The sequence below is a fragment of the Crocodylus siamensis genome, chromosome 4 (assembly GCF_052110815.1).
Source record: "Crocodylus siamensis isolate JL-2025a chromosome 4, ASM5211081v1, whole genome shotgun sequence".
In the NCBI taxonomy this organism is placed as follows: domain Eukaryota; kingdom Metazoa; phylum Chordata; order Crocodylia; family Crocodylidae; genus Crocodylus; species Crocodylus siamensis.
In genome coordinates this window covers 203,124,470-203,142,744 of record NC_143398.1, presented here as the reverse complement: position 1 = coordinate 203,142,744, position 18,275 = coordinate 203,124,470, and the positions used below count along the sequence as shown (strand labels likewise).

The 18,275-nt window shown below is 39.0% G+C and overlaps 1 protein-coding gene across 2 annotated transcripts in view; it reads right to left on the bottom strand.

Annotated features, from left to right (window-relative positions):
* Positions 1 to 606: 606 nt before the first annotated feature.
* CIRSR (corepressor of RBPJ and splicing regulator) overlaps positions 607 to 18,275 on the bottom strand; it is a 37,047-nt gene continuing 19,378 nt past the window's right edge. For both annotated transcript variants that reach the window (XM_090045446.1, XM_090045445.1), the window contains 3 exons: positions 5,470 to 5,576; positions 3,963 to 4,048; positions 607 to 2,218 (listed from right to left, as the gene is read on the bottom strand). In XM_090045446.1, coding sequence (XP_089901572.1) covers positions 1,510 to 2,218; positions 3,963 to 4,048; positions 5,470 to 5,576 — 902 coding nt within the window. In that variant the 3' untranslated portion in view covers positions 607 to 1,509. The remainder of the gene's footprint in view (positions 2,219 to 3,962; positions 4,049 to 5,469; positions 5,577 to 18,275) is intronic.

Below are 18,275 nucleotides of genomic sequence, written 5' to 3'. Positions count from 1 at the left end.
TAACACACAGGCAAGTTAAAGTGAGCGCATTTTGAAAGGTACATCCTAACAAGCATCAGTCAGTACAAATGCTACAACCTGTTTGGTTAAAAATACCACCCCGAGAAATGTCTCAAATCTTGTAACTGACAGCTTTCCTGAACACACTGTGAACTAATTCAGGGCCTGATCCTGCCAAGTGCTACGTGCCTTCAGCTCAGTGCTCCCAAGGGATAAATCTGTGCAAAGTATTTAACAAAAACGAAAAAGAAAACTGACATCTGTGAAAGCTGAGCCTTTCAAAGGCAGTCAGTATGTGTTTATAAGGTAGGTCAAACCACTTCTACAGCTTATTACCTCCATGTGGCTTAAATTTCTGCAAGGTAATTTTCAGTCAGTCAGTCATAAGGAAAAGAAAACCTTGTCATGTGAGTGAAAGAAGGGACAAAGTTATTTGCCCATGTTTTAAGTTTGATTTCACCTTTTTTTTCCAGTCCACTCATTAATGTGTTTTCCATCTCCTTAAACACTCCAAAGGAAAGGTTTCCTTTGCAAGGAGAAAAACATTTAAAAGTCTGTTTGACCCTTTAGAATGAGTTAGGACCCTGGATAATAAGGCAATTCTGATTTTAGAGAATAAAATAATTTATTTTAAGTACATTTATTTTTGTGGTATGGGAGAAAATAATCCACAAAATCTTCAGAAAAATAATCAGGTCAAACTGCTGCAAGTCAAAGCAAGAAAAGGGTATTTAAATTATCCTTCAGTTTCATAAAATAAAATACCTGGAAACAGCTGAGATGAAAAGGGTAGCTGCTACATCTTCAAAAATTACTGAACAATAACTGGACATGGTACTGATGCATACTGACAGGGATTCAAGATGTTTAAATACTCCTGGCTAAGTTGTACACTGCAGGTCAAAAAAGTTAGCTATATGTTTATGAGAATCTATGTTTCACTGTTACTTTAACTCATGAAATTGCCCTCTTAAGTAGAACTTCTGAAAAAATTGTTTCAGTATAAAGGCTCCTTCTAAAAACAATAGTCCCACTAAATGAAAACCAAACAACTAATATTCTGAGATCTGAAGTAGTCGTGATTGTATCTTGCACTTTCCAAAACGTTGTTTGGCGCTGCTTAAGCTCCTGGGACTCTTTCAGAATTACCCTTTTCTTCCCAAAATAGTAGCATCTTAAAAGCAATGAAAAATAATACCCATAAAATCCAAGCATATGTACCAGACTTAATACTTCAGAACAAAGTAGGCATTATTTACAAAAGGCTTACTACATGAATACAAGAAATATTTACCAACAATTTCTCTCTCTCAAAAATACCACAGTTTGTAAATTTACAAATATTCCAAAATTATTACAGAAGGGATGCTCTTTTATTTAAGTGATAGTCTGTAAGAGTTGGAGAAATGCAAACAGATTATTCAGTAAGACAGCAGTGCATAAGTGAGCCCTTGTTACAAGGTATTAAAACAAAAAGGGAGACATTTTTTTTTGCCTTGGTCAGCTGCACTACCTATTTTTTCGCTCTCTTTCTCTGCTTCTGCTCCTCTCCCTGTGTTCTTCTTTACTGCGCTGATCTCTATAGTTTTCTCTATATTTCTTTTTCTCTCTGTATACATCTGCACTGGGGCTTTTGGTTCCACTTTTTCTGTGTCGTTTGCCACTGGGGCTTTGACTTGGACTTCGTCTCATCTGCTTGTGCCTATAACTCCTGTGACTTGTGCGGGAACTTCTCCAGCTCTGCTCATCCTTGTATGGGTTTCTGGTAGCCTTCTCATGCCCTTCGGTCTCTCTCTCGTCAGCGCCATGGTTTCTGCTTTCAGACATTCTTTCGCTCTTGCAGGAGCTCCATTTGTTGTTCTCTCCAGAACTATCTTGCTTCAAAAGTCTGTACTTCTCTCTATCCTTGTCCTTGTTACCGTGACTACTTGAGGGTTCTTCATAAAGTTTTTCCTTCTTAGTCTTTGCCTTCTCTTCTGAATCACTGCTGCTTGCCTCTGAAAACTTGTCTTTTTTTCTTTTCTTAGAATACCTCTTCTTTTGTGCTGCTTTATCTTTACTGTCAGTCTCACTATCACTGCTGCTTACTGAAGTTTCGCTGGAGGATGAGGAAGAGGATCTCATCTTATGTTTTTTGTGTTTACTTCTGCTTTTTTTCTTGTGCTTTTTCTTCTTTTTATCTTTCTTTTTCTTCTTCTTTTCCAGGCGATCCAATTTCCTTTTATTTTCAAAACAGAAAGGTAGAACAATCAGGCACTTTAAAGACATTTTAAACTATGTCTGTCCTTTAACACTGCTTACTTAAGATGATCCTCTACAGTAAATGTTTCAGATTTTCTTAACACATTGAACTTTTTATTTCAAAATATTATTAAGCTTCTGTCCTAAGCCAAACTTAACATGTAGCACTCTAACTTGTGGATGTGCCCTCAAAAATAGTAATGTTGCTTTTAAATGTATTAAAATTTAGGAAAAACATAGAAAACATGAATTGAGGCCTCATTACTAATAGCACAATCAGCTGATGTTTTTCAAACTAGCTCTGTAGGGTTTGGATTGTTGTTGTTTGTTTGCTGTTTTATGTTAATACTAAGAAACATTTTCAAAGGCATAAATAGCAATGAGGTGCTCAAGTCCCTTTGACCCTGAATGGAAGGTAGGAGCCTAATTGCCATTTGGTTGTTTGAAAATCTCATCCAATGTTGTTAGCTGTCTGGAAAACTCAATCATTTATTCCACCAGAAATAAATGTAAAACTCCTGCCCTACAGTACAGTGTTCTATCAGACAAAACCCCCCACATTTTAATTGTAACAGCCTTCACCTAGCATATACTTTTAATCTCTTGTTCTCACTTATTTTGTTCACTGTTAGCAAAAATCACCCTCTAAATTTGACACGCTAAGTAAATGGGTTTCACTGGATTACATCTTTAAGAAGTCAGTAGTCGCAAGGACCTAATCATTTTGTTAAACCAGAACTGTTAAAATGTATGCAAGGTGTCTGGACCACCAGAAGGCTAAACGCAACATAGGTTTATTTTATTTAACCTACAACCAGATAATACAAACTCATTCCTCACTGAAAGCAAGGGAAGAGGCTTCTAACATCGGTAGAGGTTATTTCTTAAATATACAATTATATTTTTTATTATGTATTGAGACCTAAAATGGTTGACACTGGCCTTTTTCTCTACGTGAATATCTTAGACTACCATAGGTGCCATTTATTAAATCAGGCATTTACAAATTTTACTTAAAAACATCCCTTCAAACAATTAAAAAAAGACAATACAACTTTGTTTTGAAAACAGGTGTGACCAACCTTAGCATATGAAATCAGTAAGGGAAGAATAGGTAAAGAACACCCCCCTGCCCGCCCCCCCATAAACTTTTGTGAGAGGCTCCCTCTGCTGGTTTTGCAGCAACAAAGTATGAAACTTTACTCTTACAGCAGGGGTGGTGACATCACCAATTATGCTGGTAAAGAGAAGAAGGTTAAGTTTATTTCTGTCAGGAACAAAGCACATGCATCAAGCTTTGCCAAGTATAAAAATCAATAAGAAAAGAAAATTCATTTTCAATCTTGAAAGAGGGCACTGTAAACAACAGAGTGTAAAGCAATGTTTTAAAATACCCATTTAGTGTCCTCTACCAGCCAATGCATATATAATGCGAGTGGTTATTTGAAGTTAAATCTGAAATGTAACTGAAAACAAAAATATACTAAAACTGCAGTACATCAATTGGATTACAAAATGAGGAAGGAACGCAGTGCATAAATACAAAGTGTATTTTGAGCCATCTGTGGTCAAATATAGGTTACTCTAAGCTGATTTTCCTCCCCATAGAAGCAAAACTGGGATTTCAGTTATTGTAACAAGCATGCACAAGAATGCCAAGGAGTTAAAACTATCAAAAAGATAGCAGCAGCTTTATAGGAGCCATCTATCTATGATATTACCTCAGAAGCTTCTGTTTTTGTTTAGTTGACAGTGATTTTAAAAATTCAACTTCTGGGTCGTCATCTCCTTCACTTGCAACAAATTCCTATGCAACAGAAGAAGTAATGAAACACCATGTATGTAAATAAAAATAATGTAGCCCTTCAAATGTATGTTTTGTTTTAACATGCCTTTCTATTTTAATATGTACACATATACCTATGTATGCATAAAAAAATATTGATAGATCTGTTTCTGTCTTTTTGGAGAATGAAAGGAGTTTACTAGATATACCAAGCGTAAATAGAACTGCTATTTAATGTAATAGTCAAATATTAAACAGTAACTTTCACACTGTTAAAGGGAAAACATTGTAGTTATAGGGAAAACAGTTTTACATTTCCTCAAAGTAATTTATGGAAAGTTTCTTTGACTTCGGCCCACTTAGGAATGCTGGCCAAGGGATGGAAGACTTTAGATACCAATAAACCACAAAAAGAATTTAGAGGAGTAACTTAGTCTTCTATAAGCCTCAAATTGCCCATTTGGAAAATGAGTTTTATACCTACTGAAGTCACAGGTACAACTGACCTCACACTTCGCAAAGTTTCAAATTAGCAGTGCATCTTCAACTCTTAGTAATAAAATGAGGTCGGGGTAACGTCAGGAATTTTAAAATCCAGACCTTTCAGATTATATGCACTTGGAATGCTCTCTCTTCCTTAACATTTTTTGTAATCTCAACTGTACAAGAGAAGCAGCAAAGGCAGAAAGTCTCCATATGTTACTTTTCTAAACAGCTGATAACATTCCAATACATTTAACACCAATCCCATATATTAGATTTTGCCCCGAGTATGTAACTTCCTCTAAAGGGAAGGAACATAATCTACTATCAATTCATTCAAGCATTTTTGCAGCAGTTGAGCACTCTTCTTTTGATTTTTTTCACTTGGTGGTTTGATTATCCTGTTATGTGAAGAAAGCTGCTTCACAGTGGGCTCACTATTTAAAATGGTGGACACATGATAGTGTACCTTAACATTTTGTGAAAGCATCTCAAGATTTAGAATAAGTGCTTTGTGAAAGTCTAAATAAATACAATGTTATGTTTTAAATCCTGTAATAAAATTGTAATACATTACACATTATGCAAAAATGCTATTTTATTTTTTGCAAGCTGTTCTCAGGCTTCATTGAAAGCCCCTTAAGAAGCAAGGCAAATATCACACCTGAAGTACGTGACAAAAGCCCAAACCACCCGCTCTAGGAGCTATTCAGTCTCCAGTCACCCACAGGAGGCATTTAATTTATTAAACTATGGGTTTTAAAAAAATTATTTCAGATTTGTCACTTTGGGTAAAATGCAGCAGCAAAACAGAAAAAGTTTCATGATATTTTTTTCCACTGGTATATCTATTGAGCCTTCCTATGGATATGCATATCAGAAAACATTAAGTAGCAATTCACAAGCAATCACATTTAGATTTATAGACATTTTCAGCTTACTGGTAAAAAGATCATTACCTGTGATGGATCATTTGCGGTCAAGTTTCTCCCCAGTACATTTTGTTTCAGTGCAAACCCACTGTTTCTCATCTCCGCTATTAGCTCCGAGGGGTGCATTGATGGCCCTGTTCACAAAAATCACAGTTTGAATGTATCATTTATATCTCTCTACCTTTTTTGGACTCCACAGTGGGAATTCAGTTGAAGCTTTGTTAAGTAAAATCACAGCTAAATCAACTCAATAATCTTCTGCTGAGCAAATAATCAGATATGATTTTCTAAAACAGCAGTCTGGAGATTCAGAATAGAAAATAATTGCATTTTTAAGTGCAAGGGGATTCTCTTCTTATGTAACTTTGTCTTGTTGAAAACAATATATATTGGTATTATCTGGTAGCATATTTTTGTTATAGTACAAAAATACAGGAAGCCTACAGAAGCAACATTAACTAAATTTTTTAAACAACCCCTTTTCCCAAAAGCAACAGGAAGGCACACTTGAGAATGCTGTCATGACATTTTTCAGAAACACGCAAACTTAAACAACTTAAACAATTCAAACATAGCCCCTTCCTTTGAAGCTATAAATGTGGTGGTTGGGGGATAGATAAGGGAGATAAAACAACAAACAAGCAAACAACCCCCCTACCCCCCAGTCAGAATCTTTGCTTATTCCTTCCTCTCCAATCTGTGCAGTCCTTAGATTGTTATCACCGGCTTGTTCATGTGTCTCTCAGAACAGTCTGAAAACAATGCAATATATTACATTAAAACATACATATATGTATATTGGAATACAAAAAGGATTAAAATGCAAACCTTATCTTGGACCTCTCAGGCTTGGCTCTGTCCGTCATAAAGCCCCCACACAACCCGATCCTTTTAATTAAATACTGAAGTAACTAAGATATCACAAAGAGTCTTTTAATTAGACCTGATGCTTTACTGCAAGCTAAATAGAAAATGATATTTATTCTGAAAAATATTAGAATATGTTCATCAGTCAATTTTACTGCCAAACAATAGATCATATATTGATTCAGTTACTGCCATATAGATGAACTGATACGTTCATAAGAGAAATTATGAGGAATTTGGTTATGTATATATTACTGATGCTTTAAGAGTTTGTTTAGAAATATATTATCAAATATATCACTCCTGTTCTTCAGTTTTAAGAAGCTTACAGAATGTACCATTTTGGAGGATAACAAACTTCCTCACAAATCTTCAACATGCAAAGTAAAACCTCCATGTCTCCAAGTTTCTAAGTAGTTAACTCTAGCCCACAATTCTATTGGATATCACATGGACACAGTTCATGCAACTACAAATGAACATATCCACAAGCCAGGAATGAAGAAAAAAAACGCAAAAAAACAACTCATTGCATGCCACTAGACTTATGGTTATTTTTAGTGTTTTGTTTACAAGCTCTCTTCAGATGTTTATAATTTCACCATGATTTCAGCAAAGGAAAGGATTTTCTAGTGAAGTACTTTTAGTTCCTAAGTCATCAGAGGCCTTCAACGTGGGCTTAAGTGCTCTGTTGAACTGGGGCCTTAAATCCGTTTTTCCATACATGTTTATAACTCTAGTAATTGGATTTCTTAGAAATGATTTTTAAAGAATGCCTTTATACATCAAGCTAGTTTTCCTTCAGAACATGTAATGTAATTGTAAAGTCAGTGGTGCACAGTACACATTCATTGATGGCTTTGTTTACTTTACGTTTTAAATACTTGCCCGTGAGGCAGCAAACATCAACGTGAGTTTTAACTCTTCAGCGTTCCTTGTATGCTTGTTCCTGTATACGTCAGAGCCATGGCAACCATGCAGGGCCTACAAGTGTTTACCTTATGCAGGTACTGCTTCAGAAATAGAATTTATGATTTTCTAGGTAGCAGGCGCACAAATTATACTGATGTGAGCCATTTACAAGAAATTCAGCATATGTAGCAGCTCAGCACGCCATGAAATCTCAGATATTTTTCAAAATTATATTTGAAATTATCCAGACTGTAACATCAAATTAACTACTGGATATAAAGGGAAGGGGTGGTTATCCTAGAACTCTCTGACATTTTCAAGGGATTTTCAAGGAGAGAATCCAAAAGCTTGAAATGGCAGCCACACACCGCTGTATTATTATATATCTGGAGACAAACAGGCCTGCAGGGGTTGACCTCAAATCCAGCCCCAGGAGGTGCACAGGTGAGCAGATCAGAGAGAGCACACACTGCTCAGGATCCCAAAAGAGTGTATAGGTCAAGAGCAGCCTTTTAAATCTAATTTGGAAGGTGAGAGACACAGAACAGAGCTAAGTCAGAATTGCTACTGCGACCTTACTCTGCTTGGCCAGAACTGCTCCTGATGTGTTGCCTTGGTACCCAGTTATACCTGACATAAATACAGCAACCAAATTTAGTACCAGATGACATCTTAATTCAAAAAAAGTCTTTACAATAGCTCTCTAAGAAGAAAAAAGAAAATAAGTTCAGTCATAAAAAGTAGAGACAAATTTTGACATCTGGAGAAATCATCATGTTTCAGACTAGTATCTGAAGCAACTTTCTAAAGCTTCTAGATTTGGAAAATGACTATATAAGACCCGTATAACTGGCAGAATCGTAATTCTAGCACTCCTCAGGATCTCAAGCTGTTTTGCTTATTCAGTAAGGTAAGGCTAGTAATTCTCAGCTGCCAGATGGGAAAAGCTGAAGCATGACGAATGTATGTGACTAGTCCAAGTTTACACAAGAAATTTTAGGCAGAGCCAAAGGGAAAGAAAAACCCTAGTTCTGTACCTGAGTCACAAGAATACTTTCCTCCCTAAAGTAAGCAGTAGAATAAAGCCAGTGTGTATTTTAATCTCCAGATGTCAGTGCTTTGAAGAAGAGGCTGACACTTCAGCCAAGTGTCAGATCCATTTCCTTTTTAGGACTTACCTACTGGATAGATAAAATTGAACAAAGAAAAAAAACCCATTAAAATCGGTATGTCATTCCTGGGTATTGGTAAGCTCATGGAAGCATGTTTTTTGCCTATTACCAAACAAACCCCCAAACCAGAGCAACTGTCTACACTTTTAAAGCTTGTACAAATAAGGTCAATATGCTTCACTTAATTTTTTATGATGGAAAAAAGAAAATTCCACTCTTCACCTGCCATCTTGTTTCTTTACTGTAGAAAAATTAGAAACTACAAGTTTTGTCCTTCCCCGTTTTTATTTTTTGCTGGAAACAAGAGTGGGAATTCTCTCAAGCCTCCCATGAAAAGGCTACAACAGGCTTTCACAGAGCTCTTTTCTCCCAGCTGTCCCCCAGGTGTTTAAATATGTTTTACGGCTGGGGAAGGAACAGGCAAACACCAGCTTTGAACAATCAGAATAAATATCGTTTCCTCTTTCAGTTATTCTCTTGGTACTCACGGTGTCATAATGAGGGGCTCTACCGAAGTCAAAGCAGCTGCCAGTCGATTCCATGGGCCAGTAACTCCCCATCACCCCTTTGGCTGGGGGGGACATGTCCTGCCCCTCACCGCTGAGTGGTGGCAAGGGGTGCGGCTACATGACAGACAGCCCTCACAGCCGATCAGCAGCAAGGGTGGCAACCACCCTGCTGTTCTGACAACTACCCTTTCCCCTTTTCCGCCCCCCATGGGCTATGTGGCTGGGCCACAGTGGCCACAAGGACAGCTGGCTCTCCAGAGAGCGCCAGAATTTTATTTTCAGCAATTTTTTTTCTTTTCCAGGGAGCCCGCCAAAAGTGTGGACCTCATGCTTTTTCACAGAGCCCATGTTTTTTTGTGGGGCCTGCCGGAAACCACAGCTTCTGTGAAAATCAAGAAATCATGATTTCCGTAGGTCCCTAGTCATCATTCTAATTAGTCTTCTATACAGTGGCCTGATATGGGTCCTTGATGTTGACTCGGTTCTTGAAAAGTAGCCAGAGAATTGGTGCAAGTGAGGAATACCTTCTTTTCAGGCGGCTTCTCTCATCACAGCACAGGCCTGATGAAATCGACTTGAAAACCAACTACCAGCAGGGCATGTCAGGACTACAACCTGAGCACCAAGTCCTCAGATTACTTTGGACTTAGGGACGGGCCCACTGGAGACTAACTAATCTGCCAAATGGAAATTCTGAACAATCCTCAGAACTGTTCTATCTTATATCAGGACAAGGCTCACGATCAGAAAGGCAAAGAGAAAGATTTCAGTGACCTTTGTCAACCCATCTCCCAGACTGTGCTTCCTGAAATGAAGTTCAGAACTGAAATCAGTTTTCTAGAAATAATTTAAGAACAAAACAAACAAAAACAAAATTCCACTTACTTCTGCCTTCTTTGTGCATGATACTAAAGGGGAAAACACCTCATTTACCCCCATCCTTTTTTACAAAACAAACGAACAAGCAAACAAGACTGTGCAGGACATTGCCCATTAATGACTTTTGTGGCAAACTGACTTCAGTTGGATTTTGAGGCACGGACCAATAAAAGATAAGGGTCGTAACCTTTAACGAGTCATTGCTCAAACTATGCCAGTTAAACAAACCAAGTCACCCACAACCCCCAAACTCCAAATACATTTTTCAATTCTATAAACGTACATGGACAGTAGTTATAAATCAGCATGGTATGAAGTCTGCTGTGGGGAAAAATACAGGGTAGGGAAACTTAAAACCAAATCAGACTAGACCAATAATGCTCAACCTACTAAACTGGATGAGTAGCATAGGGCCAGTCTGTGGGCCAGATCCAGTACTGGGTTGGTGCACAGGGTCACTGCACACACAGATATGAGCTGAAGCATCAGCCCAGACCTGCATGCCAGATCCAGCCATGGCATATCTTTGCTCACTGGTGCAGCCCCACATGCTAGTACAATCCAGCACACTAGGTCATGCCATCCAGTTCATAAGGCTTCCCATGGGTCTGGAGATTGCAGCAATTAACACTGTCTACCGGCTCCTCTGCCACCAAAATTTCTGGCTCTGAGGGGCCCCACAAACCAGATCAGACAGATAAAATAAATATAATCCCTATTTTTAATCTCCCTATAATTCTGATTAGAAAAATTGGCTTGACCTGAAATTGCTAATTGTGTGCTGAAGGCAACAGGGAATGTTCTATCAATTATGAAGAGAAGGACTTAAACTCTAAGTTGTAAGCCATTACAAATGACTTACTTGGAATTTTAAAAAGTGTTATAATTTCTTAGATCCCTCAAGCTTAAAAACGTTAGTTGTTGATGTTTAAAGTCCTCCCCACATTTAACTCTATCAAGTCTGTGCAAACCCATGCACGGGCTATTTGAGGAAATTGCCTTGAAGTCTCACAAAATCACTGACAGTTGTATTTCTTTTTAAAAGGTTATGATATGTGCATCAGTGCAGCAAACTTTTGAGCTGGTTTGCTGACTCAGCTATTTTCCCCAACTTCAGAACCAGATGAAGTGATTTCATTAGAATCAACTCAGCAAAAAGAGGAAGTGCATGAGGATGAGGACAAGAAAAACTAGGCAGAACCTCTTGGAATTAAACAGCAAAGAGAAGACTGACTGAAGGTTAAGGGAAAGGTTTAAACAGAGTCTTGTTTTAAGGTTTTGTCACAGACATGTTTTTAAAGCTGCAGAACAAGAGCAAACCTCATGAATGGAAGCAAGAACTGAAAACAGGACTACTCGGCATGCATGTCACATGGGGAAGAGTGCAGGGATCTCAGTCACTCACAGCAAGCACATGCCCATAGCTGGGTGACCATACATCTCAGTTTGGCCAAGACAGCCTGGGTTTCATAGGCTGGTACTGGCTGGTCAGTCAAAATTTAAACACAAGTCCTGGAACTGCACGGGTGAGGCACAGTTTGCTGGGGAGGGGGAGTAGCATGGTCCGCTAAGCCACTCTACCTCGCTGCTGGACTGAGCCTGTGCCCCTGTCTGCTGGCCTCTGCCTGCAGCAGTGCTGCTGACTTGGGGGTGGAGCTGATTGCATATGCATCACAAACTTTTCTATAGCTGAAAAAGCTCTTCCTCTTAAAAAGAAGGGATCTATGTTTTTTTGGAAGTGAAGACACGATTTTATCCAGGCTCCACTAGTTTATTTAATAACTGCAACTGTAAGAACCACAAACTAATTAAAGGTAGCTTTGTCAAGCTTTTAGGTGACCAAATATCCACCCAGCTCCAGAAAGGTTCTGGACCCATTCTGCTTAGTGAACGGAAAGGAATATCAGACTTACAAATTTCATTAACATGCTCAAAAATAAAATCAAGAAAACACTGGCAAAAGCTAAATTCCTATTAATATTAAACTAAATTAAACTAAACTAAGAATAAAGCAAGAGGCCTACTAAACAAAATCAAACTAGAGTGGTCTTAGTATTGGCCTGCAGTTAAATCATCAGTCTTCATACATTCTGAGAAAGAGTCTGAGGCTGCTTGCAGATGTTAAAAAAAATAAAACACTTTACTTTAAACTCCACACGCCCCTGCCTATGCCCAGAAGAGTTAGCAGGACCTGGCTTGCCCAACATCTGTGTATATTGGGCACTTTAGCGGAGCTTTTATGAGACGTTTATCAAATTGAATAAGCTATTAGATAAAAGCACCAAGAATCCCCACTGAAGTGCCTAATCTATAAAGATGCTGCAGAGCCAGGTATAAGTAACACTCTGCTTCTTCCAGTAAAGCACTTTTTTGTAAACCATCTGCGTGCAGCCCGAGAAGTTAAGGTAGTCATTTTCTACTTAGTTACAAATCCCAACTAAAAAGTTTAGCCAGGTCAATCAATTCATTCTAGTGGTTAATAAGCCTAATGTTAAGTTATCAACCTTATGTCTGAAACAAAATATCAGAAACAATTATGATTCTTTCCTAGATTCCAATTCTTGAGTAATGGCTACTCCTTCCCTTCCAGCCCCCGCCCACAGCAGAAATATCAAAGCCCTTTATTAAAGTCTGAATAAGTAGAAGTTTAATAAACCTTATTTGGAAATTCCAGGTGATAATCCAGTGGCTCAAGACTTTTAATACACTTAACATTTTTAATGAGTTATTCAATCAGACAATAACTTTGGCTTTTTAAATCTGTGAAACTTCTCCTTCAGACACCTTCCCCACAAGGACTTGTATGAGACAGGTATTTATTTATGGCATCCTTTTGCCTGCAAGAGACGGTGGAAATTGCAGCCTATGACACAGATGGTTTGCAATGTTTCATGTGACTGAATAGTCCAATCCGAGATTTGCATGATGTGTGGTAGTGGCTGCAAACGTATGCGTCACAGTTGGGTGGCTTGGGAGCTGCTTGCTTCCAACGAACTCTTTTCTCTTCAAGCTACTGGAGCCAATTCCTGTCATGGACTTTAATGCCCTGGTGGAGACAATAATGCCACTTGTTCTGATCAGTTGCCAAGGTTTCCCATTGCCCTTCGAAGAACCTCTGCATTGGTAACTTTATCTTGCCATTTGATGTTGAATATGTAGTGCAAACAATGCAGGTGGCAGCTGTTTAACCTTTTCTCTTGATGTGCATAAGTTGTCCATTTTTTCCCACTATACACGGGAGTGCTGAGTATGCAAGCTTTGTACACTAACATTCTGGTCTTGATGGTAAACTTTGAGTTGTTCCATGCTCTTTTAATTAGTCTGTTAAAGGTGGTAATAGCCTTTCCAATGAGAACATTAAGTTCTTCATCCAGTAGAGACTGGTAGTTATTGTGGAGCCTAGGCAGCTGAATGTCTGGACTACTTCTAGCTGGTTCTCATTAAGGGCGATTGATGGATCTTGCTGAACTCCCTATACAACTGTTTTCTTTATGCTGATAGTGATAGCAAATGCCTGACAAGCTCTTGAAAGGCAATCCGTGAGTTCTTGTAGTAAGTCTCCATTGTGGGCTAAAAAGGGCAGCATCATCATTGAATAGAAGCTCCCTGATAAGCACCTTTCTAACGTTAGTCTTTGCCTTGAGTCGTGACAGGTTGAACAGTTTCCCATCCGATCTTGTGTGAAGGTACACTCCACCTTCCACATCTTTAAATGCGCAGTTCAGGGATTCTGAGAAGAACATTCCAAAGACTGTAAGGGCAAGAATACATCCTTGCTTTACTTTTCATCTTGAAGCTATCTGAAGTGGACCCATCAAACTGAACAGCTGCTTTCATATTGTTGTGGAAGGAACGTATAAAACTTACCAGGATTGGTGGGCATCCTGTCTTTTCTAGGACCGCAAACAGGCCTGCTCTGCTGATTCAGTAAATGAATCAAATTTCTCCAAACAAAATTCTTCTAAAGCTCATAAAAAAGGAAATTATACTGGATTGAAATAGGGTAGAAAGCAGGGTAGATTTGCATTTTATAGATTAATCAACCTACCATGACTTCTGTTTAAGTTCAAACTAACACAGCTAACTATATCTCTTTGAAGTAAGTACATCACACTGGGATTTTTTTTAAACATGGTGCCAATTTAGGACAACAGAGCACTCTGATTTCCTGTAATACCTAACTGAAATCAATTTGATCACTATTAAATGACAATGGTAAAAAAATTGTGTATTTCACTTGCTAAGGGTTTAACTTTCAACAAGCTCTCCCATTCCCCATCTAATACCCCCCTCTTCTGTACGCAAGTCAATTAGAAATTATACATGAAACTTATCATTTTTGGTCATGTCCACTACTACGGCTGAAGACCAAAATTGCATTTATCAAGTAGTATTTTCTAACACGGTTTTGTTAATGAGTGTTGGCAGGGCCTTTTTTTTTTATGAGAACAATGCTAGCTGATGTGCGTCTACATAAAGAGGTTAAAGCATAATTTTTGTGTTATCCCCTGTGGTAGGGGAAAAGTGTTAAAACCCCTAACAACAATAACTATTATTAAATTACAGGCTTTACTAGAACTGATTCAACGGAAGAAAGGATACCAAAGGCCAAAGATGTCACTATTTCTATCTGCATCTGAGAATCTTGATAATGTTTGCTTAGTTAACTGATAAATGCTTTCATTTCTATTAGCACTGAAAAGAACAAGCTGAATTATCTTACCAACTAGGTTTTGATTCTAGAATATATATTGAAAGTAATGAGGTTAGAAGTAGTAATAGTGTAATCTATATTTTTACCAGAGACAAAGAAAGATTAGTAGAACTGACTTTCTGATATCATGTTGTACTTAAATAGTGAAGGCAGTTAAATATTCCACTTAACTGAAAACAGCCAATTTAATATGAAATGTCACTGATACAAGGTAATAGAAACCTAAAAGGAGTTATTTTTATAGGCAATATTCTGATCTTATCGACACTTTAATGTATCCCACTTGTGTGCATTTGCTGTGTGTACAAACTGTAGATTTTAGTAAAACACAGATTGCTTAGATTAGTAACGGAACACAACGTGCAGATCCTGAAGTCTGGAGTAGGGTTCAGAGTTCTGAATAAGACACAGAGCTGGGGTCCAAACTTTCCTAAAGTCTGAGGGAAGAATGTTTCTGGTTTAAATGTGTGCGTTCATTTAAAAAATGGACAACCCTAAAATTGCACCGTCACAAGTGTTCACAAAAACTTATGATGAAAGTGTAAAGTTACTTATTTTACATGAAGATTAATGAAAAATAGCCACTGCACATGAACATCTGCTTTCCACATTTACTTCTTTTCCAGTTCACAATTTTTTGTGAAAGAGAAGCCCTAACACATTGATCTGATTAAAGACCAACTACTTGTAAGGTATATAATTATTTATGGAATAAAGTCTGGCAGAAGCATACCATCATCTCTGACATCTCAAAAGTAGCTTAAATCACAATTGCATTCATCAAAAGGAACAGCTCTACAGTACTTTACTCCCAATGTAGCTATGATTCTAGGAACACGCCCCACTATTTCACAGAGGGAAAATTACAATCTACCACCAGCCAAGCTCTAGACCTAGCTTCTAGAAATCTGAACAAAAGAAACAAGGATTGGTTAGATCACTGTTTCTCAACCCATGGGTCATGACACAAAAGCAGGTTGCAAGAATATATGAAAGGGTCACAAACAAACTTTAAATAATGGATTCTTCTTTAAAGAAGAAAAATGCAGGAAACTGTGGTTATTCCTTTGCAGCTTGCAAGGGGCTACTTGGGGCTCCCCATTCCCCTACATACCCCACCCTGTCCCACACACCCACCCCCTGGCCCCAAACACTGGGGGGCTGGGACCTGGGGGCAGTAGGTTGGGAGTGAAGGGCACTGGGTCAAGACTAGCCATCGATGTTCACAAATGGGCCCTGGTGCAAAAAGTTAAGAACCACTGGATTACATTACCCATCAAGTATGAACAATATATGTTCACAAATTGGATACCAAAACACTGTGTAGCTGTGTACTATGGTCTCAAGACTGAATTAAAATGGGAAGCATTCAAGTTGTACAATTCATGTTGGATGTACTTGCAGAGAAGCTCAAAGTTCTTGTCAGATGGAAAGTGATGATGATGATGATGATGATGATGATGAAGTGAGCATCGCCACACTCATACCGTGGAAGCATAAGGGCCAGAAAGCCAGCAAAACATATAATAGTCAATATCAATAAGTCTTCAGGTGCCCAATGGAGGGCCATAAGGGTATTCGTAGATGATGTGGTCAGTCTAGGTTAGCTTGGAGTGGTCTGAGCTTGAGGATCACAGCTGCAGCCAGTATTGTTGGAGAGGCCCCAAGGGTACAAGCTTGCCTTAAACTGTCCAATGCCTTTTCTGAGACAGTTAAGAGCAGTCCAGGCCCTGCCAGGCAGCTGTCAGCCTGAGGGACAAAAGTTAGTGTTGGGGATGAAGTTGTTTAGCTGCAGTTCTTGTGCAGTGTATTTCCTGCTCCACTGATGGAAGGTTCATGCTGTAGGTAACATGCCATCTGTGGACTGAGGAGTTTCTTGGCCTGAGTGGAGAACGGGTTCTGAGACTTCAAGCGGTAGTTGGTTTTTTGTCTTGGGGCTAGTAGGCTGGAGTGCAAAGAATGGTTTGGAACTTGAGCTTTGAGGCCTTGGGCCAGGATAGCAGCTTGTCTCTGGATGTTAGGGATGGGGGGCAAATGGGGAGGAGGGGAATGCCTGAGACAACTGGTAAACAGTCAACTGGGGTTGGCATAAGGCATCAGGTAATTGTCTTCATGATGCTGTTAAGGCTGGAATCCACTAGCTTAGTACACATGCTCTGGTCGCATACTGGTGGACAGTACTCAGCAGGAGGATACGCAGGAGCCAAAGTGGAAGTGCAAAGTGTTTGGAAACTTGCACCCCAAAGAGCTCCTCTACAGTTAACTTTACCCTGGACCGCTTCCAGATGCTGGCGGTAGGTAAGGGTATGGCCCAGCTCGACTCCTAAATAAGTAACAGTGTAACAGTGTTCAAGTGCCAGGTTGCTAATTTTGACTTTTATTTCTTTCTTTGCTTGGTTGTTATTTAGGTAGAATGCTGTTGCCACTATTTTAGTGAGGCTGAAGTGGAGACACCATTTATGGAAGTAGTAAGCCAAAGTCATTCATGTCTGATGTCAAAGTGGATCCAGTGTCTTTCCATTGCTTGCCTGACTTGGTGAGAGCCAGGTCATTGGCATAGCCATACTTCTCAGACTGGGTGTCAGGCAAGTCAACAATGTACATGTTGAAAAACAATGGAGAAAGTACAAAGCCTTGCAGAATGTCATTCTTACGATTTCTAGGGCCGCTTTCCTGGCCACTGATGGAGCACAAAGCATGAGCATAGTAAAGCTACCAATCATTTTGTCAGGTATCATTTGGAGGAATTTTTAGTAGAGGCTGTGGAGCCAGACAGTGTCATATGCAATTGTGAGGTCCACCAGGACAACAACAACCTTCTCCCCAGCCTCAAAGCTCTCTTCAATGTCTTGAGTAAGGAGAGTTACCTGTTCCACTGTTGACCTTCCACATCTTAAACCAGCCTGCTCCTTAGGCAGCTGTGGATCAAATGGGGTGGACCCAAGCATAAATGAGGTGTTCCAGTAGCTTGACTGCAAGCACAGCAGGGAGACAGGTCTATAATTCTTTTCATCATCCTTAGGCTTGTTTGCATTTAGGATTGCAACAACTATGGCCTCTCTCCCAATGTGAGGGATCTTGCTGCATTTGACGCAGATGGAGATGAACTCATGAAGCCAAACAATGGAAAGTCACGACATCTCAATGTTCTTAGTGACTTCAATGACCATAGCAACAAAAACAACAAAATCCCCCTTTTAACTTGACCCAAGATCTTGTAACAAATGTGGAGCTTATTTCTCTGGTATGCTGGCTGAATATATTAAGCTGATACCAGCCTGGAATTAGTTTTTCAATTTAGATTGGAATATCAGAGCATTATCTCCTCTGACTGATGGATAAGGGCTACCATTTGAGGTAGAAGAGCTTTTTGGGGACAGTTTGTGAGGACTGCAGCACAAAGTTTTTCTAATAGCTGGAGTATCTGGATCTCTTCAACAGACTTTTAAATTATGGAACTAGCTCTGTGAATTTTATCTTAGTAATGGACACAGATCAAATATCTGTAAAGATTAATTATTTCCGTCAGCAAACTTTGATTCTTTTAACTATAAGGTTTGACAGCATGTCAGAAAAGCTTGGGGAAGACATTTGCTGAAATGATTTTGAGTGACATTTTTAAAAGCATGAAGGTGAGATACAGACATAAGTCTCATTGAAACACGCTTGCAACTCATTTAACATAGGCACTTTTCAATATCCCTCCCTCCATTCTTTTCTCTCAGAAAAAAGCACTAGACAACTGCTCCTTCATGCCAAGTATTGTCTTGTGCTGGAAAG